At 40.0% G+C, this 8,945-nt stretch overlaps 1 protein-coding gene across 1 annotated transcript; it reads left to right on the top strand.

Moving 5' to 3' along the window:
• Positions 1–2,802: 2,802 nt before the first annotated feature.
• LOC104407577 (abl interactor 2-like) lies at positions 2,803–8,428 on the top strand (the record flags this gene model as incomplete). The annotated part of the gene is made up of 3 exons (XM_010016899.1): positions 2,803–2,889; positions 3,211–3,384; positions 7,989–8,428. Coding segments are annotated over 3 exons (437 nt in total), but the record flags the coding sequence as incomplete, so codon positions are not given.
• Positions 8,429–8,945: the final 517 nt, after the last annotated feature.

Here is an 8,945-nt window from a genome sequence, read left to right as displayed (position 1 = left end):
ATATATATATATATATTCCTAGCAGAATACAGAAATTATTAGCTTTGCAATTATACTAATCCAAGTTTTTTTGGCCTGTACCTTGAAAGGAGAGGATGCTTGAGCATGTGTAATTGATGAGACCCTAAGAATGGAAGGACTGTTGTGTTTGTAAAGAACAGGGTTAGTAGTTACAGGACAGGGGCCACAATTGCCTCTCAGCATTCCTGAAGAGAGGGAGAAAACACAAACTTAAGAGATGAAAAAGAGACCTTGCAACAGTCTGAGGAATGTGCCAGCTGTGGCTTGTGCTTCTTTGCGGGCTGTTTTCTCCACTTCCGTTTTTTTAGTATGTTGGCATAGCCATTTTTGTTTATTTGCCTCACAGGAGGATGAAGGATCCTTGCCTTGTCTTGCTCTTTTGAATGCCAGTTCTAAGATAACATAATTTCTCTACTTCATGGTGAGACCTTTTAATAACTGAAAAGAAAATACTAAGAAATGCAGACCCTAAATGGTCTCAGCATATGTCTGCCCAAAGCCACTCTTGCCAGCTGTGCCACCTAAAAAGTTCTTCAACTTCGCAACCGTAGATACCAGTGTCTAAGGTATCTAAGACAAGAGTTCAGCACAGGCTAAAAACCCTGTGGAAGAAACTGGGCAAGTATTGAGGTGGTGGTTTGCACTATATGCTGTTTGTGTAGCTGAATTCTTACCAGCCTGAAGCAGTCTAGTAGAAGGTGCTCTTGGGTATTTCTGAATTAATGTACAGCAACTGTGTTGATGAACTCTTAATGTACCAATGGTCTACATGGGAAGAAGCTGGGAGGGAGCGTTTAAGCTAGTATTCATATTATCCTTTGGGACAGCATAGGTACAGTAAAGTTCTGATGCACTTTATACACAAAGTCATTATTAATAAAATATTTATTGTATTGGCTCCTAAAAGTCAAAACTAGATTAGAGTCACTATATATCATATAGAGACAACATAATGTGATAGTCCCTGCACTATGCATAGACTGAAGCACAAATCAAATGGATAAACAAAGAATGATGTCAGCTAGTGTTAGCATCACCATTTTGATTAAACTATATAACCCAAACTAAACTAAAGGATTTTTTTTTTTTTATTTGCTTGGAGTGCTTATCTAGAGTGATATATTTTCTACATGGAAAGCCTCTTTATTTCTTTCAAAGAAATATATATAGCGTATGAATGAAGTACACTGAAAGGACCTAGGAAATGCTAGTCTCATATGATAGATATGAATTACATTGACTCCATATGACGTTGAATAGAGGAAACATTTTGAAATTGAGCATTTTTATAGTATATATATAATTAAAAAGGCAGGGACTTCAGAGCTGCACAAGAATGCTGAAATCATGGCTATTACTGCATTTCAGTAGGACTTCAAATTTAAGTTCCCTTTTCCTGCACTGAAAAAATGCAAGACAAATTTTTTTCCAGCTACTGTGGTTACACTTGAAAGAATAAATACTCTCAGAGGTCACATCATTCAATTTAGAGAAGCTGTAATTAGAAATCTATTTCATTTTTTCTCAAGAAATATCAATTAAATGGTGAGATAATGGATAATTGCTTTATATGGAGGCACAGGGATATTTTTACAACAAAAAGGATGGTTGCTCTTTTGGGTTGGTTTTGGTTTTGTGGGGTTTTTTTTGGTTTTGGTTTTTTTGTTTGTTTTTTTTTTGGAATGTATAGTTGTGAAAGAAATGTGAATGTGAGTGGCGGAAGAAATTCAAGGCACTTCAGATAATAGTTCTAGTGAAATAAAATAAACCAACAGAAGAAATTTTGAGACATGAATTTTAAATGCCCTGAAGTTCTTCTCATTTGCTATGATGATGTGAATTAAGTCTGAAAAATACTACATCATACCTGGCAGTTTTCTTACTGGCTCTGGAATTGGTCTGAAACTTAGTTGGGTTCTGCAAGCTAAAGAAATGTACTGGTACATGAAGTGTTGACCTTTTTCCCCTAATTCTTTTGGATGTGCCTAGATGTTTTGGTATGCCACTACTAACATATTGTTTAGTTGTGCTTCTCCTGAGGTGTGCTTTCTAAAAAGTAATCTTGTAACTTCCTTAAAGAACATTACTGAATTATTTTTGCAAAGTGATACTAAACCTGCATAAAACTAGGTAACTACTTTTTTACCTTAACTAGAGAATTGAAACTTTCATTCCTGGCTTAAACAATAGTTCAGTGTTGTAACATTGCAACGGGCTGAGCGTATCTTTAAGTGTGAGTTCACATCTATTGTACAGGGGCCTTTCAGAGTTCAGTGCAGTGGTCTCTTTTGCATAAAATAGCTGCCACATTGGATTGATTTTTTTGGCCTACATTTTGGTGTAAAGTTGTTTTATATTAATTTTCATTACTAAGGATTGGTGGATGCTGCTACAGAAGTCCTCTCAATAAATATAAATCTGATCTGAAAGGTGGAGGATTACAGGGAGAGAATCCTCTTGATAGATTTGTTACTTAGGTCTGTTCATGGAGTGCTGTCCTGCTGTAGCAATAAACTTCAACTTAAGAGAATACTTCAGAAATGGATTCCTAATCTTGTAGAAAAGAGCTGGTTGGAAATTTTACAACCAGAGACATCTCCTTGAAGTAAGGGTTAGGAATACACTTAAAGCACCTGAGCCATTTTTCTTGGAATGTCAGCCTTTATATGTGAGCTTCTTGGCAGACTGCTACACCGTCTGAGTGGTGATGATGTCTGCTTTCCTGTTTGCTGCTTTGTTGTGTTTCTAACTGAATGCCTCTCTTTTTAATTTCTGTGGCAGCATCCCTTGCTCCTCCTCCCCCCTCCATCCTACAGGTAACTCCACAGTTACCGCTAATGGGATTTGTGGCCAGAGTTCAAGAAAACAGTAAGTTTGCTGCTTCCTTGTGCTATGACATATTACTGGATGTGGTGTTTGAATGGATGAAAGATTTGTCTGTATATAGCCAGAATTCTGCCTGCTCTACTGCCTCTGCAAGTTCATCCAAAATTGTGAACGGAGGGAAAAGGAAATAATTTTCTTGGCGAAACCTGATCCTTCCTTTTCTGAATTTTATTGTCTCTAGTGTTATTTCCACAAGTTGTAACTATTGGTCCCAATGCAACTATTTGGGATAGAGAGTATTTCTTCAACCTGCTACCATGGTTCTACAGACATTTTCATGGTTATACTACTGTTCATTTTCAGTTTCAGATACTCCTCCCCCACCACCGCCTGTGGATGAGCCAGTGTTTGATGAATCTCCACCTCCACCACCACCTCCAGAGGATTATGAGGAGGAGGAAGCAGCTGTGGTGGAGTACAGTGATCCGTATGCTGAGGAGGACCCTCCTTGGGCACCAAGGACCTACTTAGAAAAGGGTATGTTTAGAGCTAGTAGAGATGATAGCATTGTATTTCCAATAATAATTTTGTGTAAGCTCCTGACATCCTGCTTTGGACATAGAGTCTTCCTAAACTCCTTTGTAGCCAGTGTTTGGTATTGTGGTAAAGGTGCTCCTCCAAATGGCAATTTAAAGAACAGAAGTTAAGTGATTCTTTCCCCTTTTCTTCACAGAAGAAAGATAATGATTAGCTGGCTAATTACATACTTTTTTAAATTCTCTGTAATCATTTAAGAGTCACCTTTCAGTAGTCTGCTTAATCCTGATATTCAAACTCGTATGAGGTCAAAAATGAATGAATCGCTGCTGCAGTTGCACTTTGAACTTTGAACATATGCATGTATCTGGAGAGGTGCTGCAAACAGGGCTCTGAAAGATGCAATGCTGCATCAGTGTGAGGCTTTGCTAAGACAAAAAGCACTGGGTCTTCATAGGACTGAGATACTGCTTCATGGCTGCATCTAGGTGAATGCAGGTGTGTGGAAACATGCTGGAGTAAAACCACAGGTAAAATAAACTGGGTAGGTAAATGGCTTAGGGGCACTTGAATGTGGAAAATCTACAGCCTGGTGTTCTCCTGTGAAACAGGGTCATGTACCTCTTAGTAAATGGTGACAGAAGATCTCAGGTTGTAAAGCGGCTAGACATCTCAGCTGAGTGACTGTTCGAAACATTCAGTTTGCATCAGGGAAAAATAATCAAGAATGCCACAAAGATAAAGCCAGTGCAGGACTTCAGGGGAGGGAGGAAAAGAAGATGGAGGTGGTGCTTTCTGCCAACTCCAGCCCAAAGGAAATATTTCTATTCCTGAGGGAGATGGAGGAATATGTGGGAGGTTTTTTGTTATTCTCCCAGCCTCTGTCTAGCTGGTGTGTTTAGTGCAAGGAGTACCCAAGCTTGGCTGACAAGCTGAGACCTTTTGTGAGACACTTCTGTCTGTTGACCTCTTCACACCCCTGATCGACAGCTAATGTCACTGTCTTTGTAATGTTTCTGTTATTCCTGCTACCTGACCCTTAGCAAATCCTCAGTGGCATTTCAGCTAGGAGCAAAAAAGAGGGCCCTCATGCGCATTGCCTTTTTATAGCAAATAATGCAAAGGGGGTGTGGGTGTTTGTGTGTGTGCTTGTGGGGAAGAGAAGCCATGATTTCATGTGGCACATGGCTTGGGAAAACAACTTTCTCTTTAAAGAAATGACATGGGATAGCAAAACTGTAATGTGAAATGTGAATCTTTAAGGATAAGCTGGAGAAAGTCAGGCTTTTAGTCAGACCATTTTTCCGCAGACAAGCATAAGTATAGGAAACCAAACATTCTCTCATATCAATGTAGAGGCCCGTGCAAAAACATAATTTTGATCAGGATTTTGAAAACTAGATGACTAAAACATCTACAAGGTTGCTCTGTTCTGAGAAATACTCATAAAACTAATGAAAACTTCTTCATACATTGTAGTAGCTTTACAGTACCAGAAAAAATGAAATATTGACATAGGTGTAGATTCTGTTCGAGTTACATGAATAGCTTTTCTTCTATACAGCCCTTGTCTTGAGATTTGACTGCTTTGTTCTAGCTGGGAGAACAGTGCTTGGCCATGATTTACTTTTTTGTCTGGGTAGCAAATAAGCTTTGAAGTTAATGAAAAGCCCCATGCTAAAAGAGGACTTTCATACTGAAAGAATGTGTATACTTATCCTGCTTGTGGCCTAATAATGCTTTATCTTCTGTAAAATAATTATTCCTATGGCAACTCCTGAAGTTTCAGCACATAGTATTTTGTGCCACACGATTCAAAGAGGACAAAACTGATGGAAATGGCTGGTGAGACACTATTACCCCCGATAGGTAGAGCAGCAATTCCTAGGATTTGTGCTTGTTCTTTTGGTATGGCTGATGACTTAAATAAGTTCATATGAAAGTGTTCCTAATAGGATTAGTGTAGATAACCTTTGCAGAAGTGAGAATGTAGAAGCTGGGACACCAAGGAGGTGTCAAATGCAGGGGATACCTATACATTGAGACGGGATTCAGTGTGATCCTGTTCTGTAAATGGGTCATGCGTTGTGGGAGGTGTATTTAACATTAAGACATGCTTTAACCTACAGTTAGGGAAGAAGTGAATAGCAAATCCATTTTGAACAGATGGAGAAACTCTTAGGTAGGATACAGTTACAGGGGATGTTGAACTTGAGGGCGCTAACACATTGCTATAATAGCAACAGCCAACCTGCAGGGAAATGCTCTGCAGTTTTCCATTGAGCTCTCTGTCTGGGTCCATGGCATGAAGAGGTAAGAAAATGTCCCAACTTGCAAATCAAACAAACAGAAATGGGTATCCAGAGGGAAAAACTGCCCTCACACCACATAGAGAAGGGGTGTGGTCACAGCTATTAGATTTCAGTTGGATTATCAGTCTGGCCTGTGTTTGTGGTCAGATTGATGTAACAGGGGTCAGCCAAACTGTGTAATTGCTGAAGGACCAAAGATCTCCGATTGGAAGACTGTTAACCTAAATGAGTAATTATGGTTTTCATATGTACATTGAAACATGTTCAGATAGAAACTACCTGAGTTTCTATCTGAACGTGTTTCAGATAGAAGAGAGGTCCTGGCTCAGTCTCACAGAGACGGGTGCCACCTCCTGAGTCAGTATTGCTGCTTCGTGTCTCATCTGGAGCCTTTTTTGCAGTACTGGCCTGGGCTCCTGGTAACTCATGGTATATGACAAGCTCACAGCTTGAACTGGTGGAACTACAGGCAGAATGATGGAACAGTCTTTTAGAGAGGGAAACGTTGCCAGTACAAAATTAACATGCAGGAGAAAGCAATGGTGGTGTAAAAACAAAACCAGGCTTCAGGTAATTTTATAAGAGGCTTAACAAGAAGCAAATTTTCATCACAAAATTAGGAGAGAGTTTTTCCTACTTGTGATCATGAAATAGTGAAACCATTCAGTATGAGAAGGGACTAGACTACACTTAAACATGAGAAAGAAAGGAATTGTAAGTTACCGTGATCTTTGGATTATTATCAAGAGACTGAAGACCAGCACAGTGACTTTAGGAAGAAATGTTTTTAAATGAACACATAGTTCAGAGAAGGCAGTTAAATAGGAATTTTGAAGGACTTTAATTGACTATCGTGTTTGTATAGCAACTTTGGTTTTTCAAGCTAAAATTTTATTAATTTATCCATTTGTGTTTTGTTTCCTTGAAATGATACGTCTAAAACTAGTTAGAATGAGTTACTGCACAACGGTGATGGCATAAGCATAGAACCAGCAGCATGTGTTTTTTAACTATGCTCTGGTCAAATGATACAACTCTCCTGTTTGGGAGATTTGTTAAAAAAAACAACCCAAAAACCTTTATAGATACTCTGATTCTCTACTGAGATTGATTTGTATATTTTACTTTATAATCTTCTCAGGATCCAGGTTTCCCTAGTAAATATTTGTATTGATTCCTTTTGCTCCTCAAAAGGAAATGACCTCTTTTCTTTTGAATGGAACGATGAGTTTAGTAGAACTCTTGGACACTGTGCTCATGAACACATGCTGTTAATTTTTTTCTCCTTGCTTTTGTTCAGAGTATCTTCCCTTCTGTCCCCAGTACAAGATTTTAAGATCCCTAACCAACATCCATTTTCTTTCAGTGACAGCATTGCATGTTTCATTGCCAAGTGCTCAAAGCAGTGACTGATGCTATTTGTTAAAGTGTTCAGAGTCCAGCATAGCTGATTTTCTGTATGGAACACATAATGGTTGGGAGGACTGAGAATGGAAAAACATACTGAGTTGATGTCTATTTTCTGCCATTTCAGGACAATGATCTCTTTAACATTTGCCAGAGCTTTGGCTAATTTCTTTGACTTTACTGACAGCTTTTGTGCCTTCAGTAAAATATTCTGCAGCTATAACAAAAATGTCCTGATATAGTAGGCATACATTTTGATTCAGAGAACTACCTTACTTCTTCCTACTTCCGAACTGGGAGCTACTTTGGCACTGTAGACTCTGGGAGTGACTTCTAGCTACTGGGGCTGCACATAGGCATTTTACACATTTACATGTGGAGGTAACTAAGGTAGATGGAAGTCTGAGACGTTAGCCTTGGTTCATTCTTACCATGATCCAAAAAGAGCACTTGCTGCTCTTCCTCTTTGACTGCTAGTTGTTCAGAGATGTGGTTTAGCCCGTATGTCTAATACATGAACTCTGAAGTAGGTCTAAGCAGTCATAGCCATGAGGAGTTACATCTGCCTCCTTGTATCATTCCACACCAAAAGTTTATTTTGTATTTGTAAACTCCTCTGGTGGGTCTGGAAATAGTAAGAATAGAAGAGTTAAAGTGGTCCTGCCTTATGTGCTTCAAAGCATGAGTTCATATAAAAAGGGTTAGAAGAAGCTGACGCTTTCAGCAGGTCATTCTGCACACACAGAGATGAGGCACTGCAGCTCTGTGAGATTGCCTTGAGTGCGGGCAACTTTGTATGAGACAGGTTGATTTTTTTTTTTTTTTTTTTTTTTTCCTTCTCCTCCCTCTACCTCTCCTAACAATCATGGCTCTGTTCTTTCCTAGTGGTGGCAATATATGACTACACAAAGGACAAAGAAGATGAGCTGTCATTTCAGGAAGGTGCCATCATTTATGTCATCAAGAAAAATGACGACGGCTGGTATGAGGGTGTCATGAATGGAGTGACGGGGCTCTTCCCAGGGAACTATGTGGAGTCGATCATGCATTACTCGGAGTGAAGATTAGAGAACAGAACACTGCATCTCCTGCTGCAGGAGCTGTCAGGGCTTCCCAGATCTCCACCAGCCTCTGGGGCCACATCCAGTCTAACTGAATGAAGGATAACTGTAACAACCACTCTTCCCTCCCTCTTCCCATCCTCCCCCATTATAAACCAATAGTGATTTGAGTTGTTTGAACAAATGGCTCTTCCATCTGCCAGCAGAGGCTATCCTGAACCATCTGACGCTGAATTAAGCTGACCCATTCAGATGTAACAAACTCATTGAGTAGCTGATCACTAAAATTGACTTCTGACAGGCTTTGGGATATGTCTCGGAATCCTGTGTGCCCTTGTGGTACTACCCTTGGCAGCAGTGCCTGGCACTTGGGATGTCCTGGATGCTTGCGGTGAAGGGTTACCAGCCAGTGGACATCCCTCCTGTTCCTGCACTACGCTCCCATGCAGCTGGAAGAAGTCATGTACTAGCGAACTGGGATTTTACACAGAGCCGTTCCTGTAACTGACTTCCAGATAGCTGGTTACGTCTTTAGCATAAACACTTCTGCAGCTGCTGTGCACATGTAGGCTGACACAGGGGCACACAGAGCCGGCTTTCATTTACTCACCTTTCAGTTTAGGCAATTAAAATGGCTGCAGCCCAGAGGACCCCTACCCCCATTTCCTCATCTTTTGAATGCCACCAGTTTGTTTTGTGTTCTGCACTGATGTAAATGTGCTCCTTTCCACAGCGAGCTACTTGCCATGGGTGCTGCTGGTTTAAACAGAACTCACAGATG

Source organism: Nestor notabilis, unplaced genomic scaffold (assembly GCF_000696875.1).
Source record: "Nestor notabilis isolate BGI_N333 unplaced genomic scaffold, ASM69687v1 scaffold17086, whole genome shotgun sequence".
NCBI lineage: Eukaryota > Metazoa > Chordata > Aves > Psittaciformes > Psittacidae > Nestor > Nestor notabilis.
The sequence above is the reverse complement of the archived record's forward strand: the minus strand, read 5'-3'. Positions and strand labels throughout refer to the sequence as shown.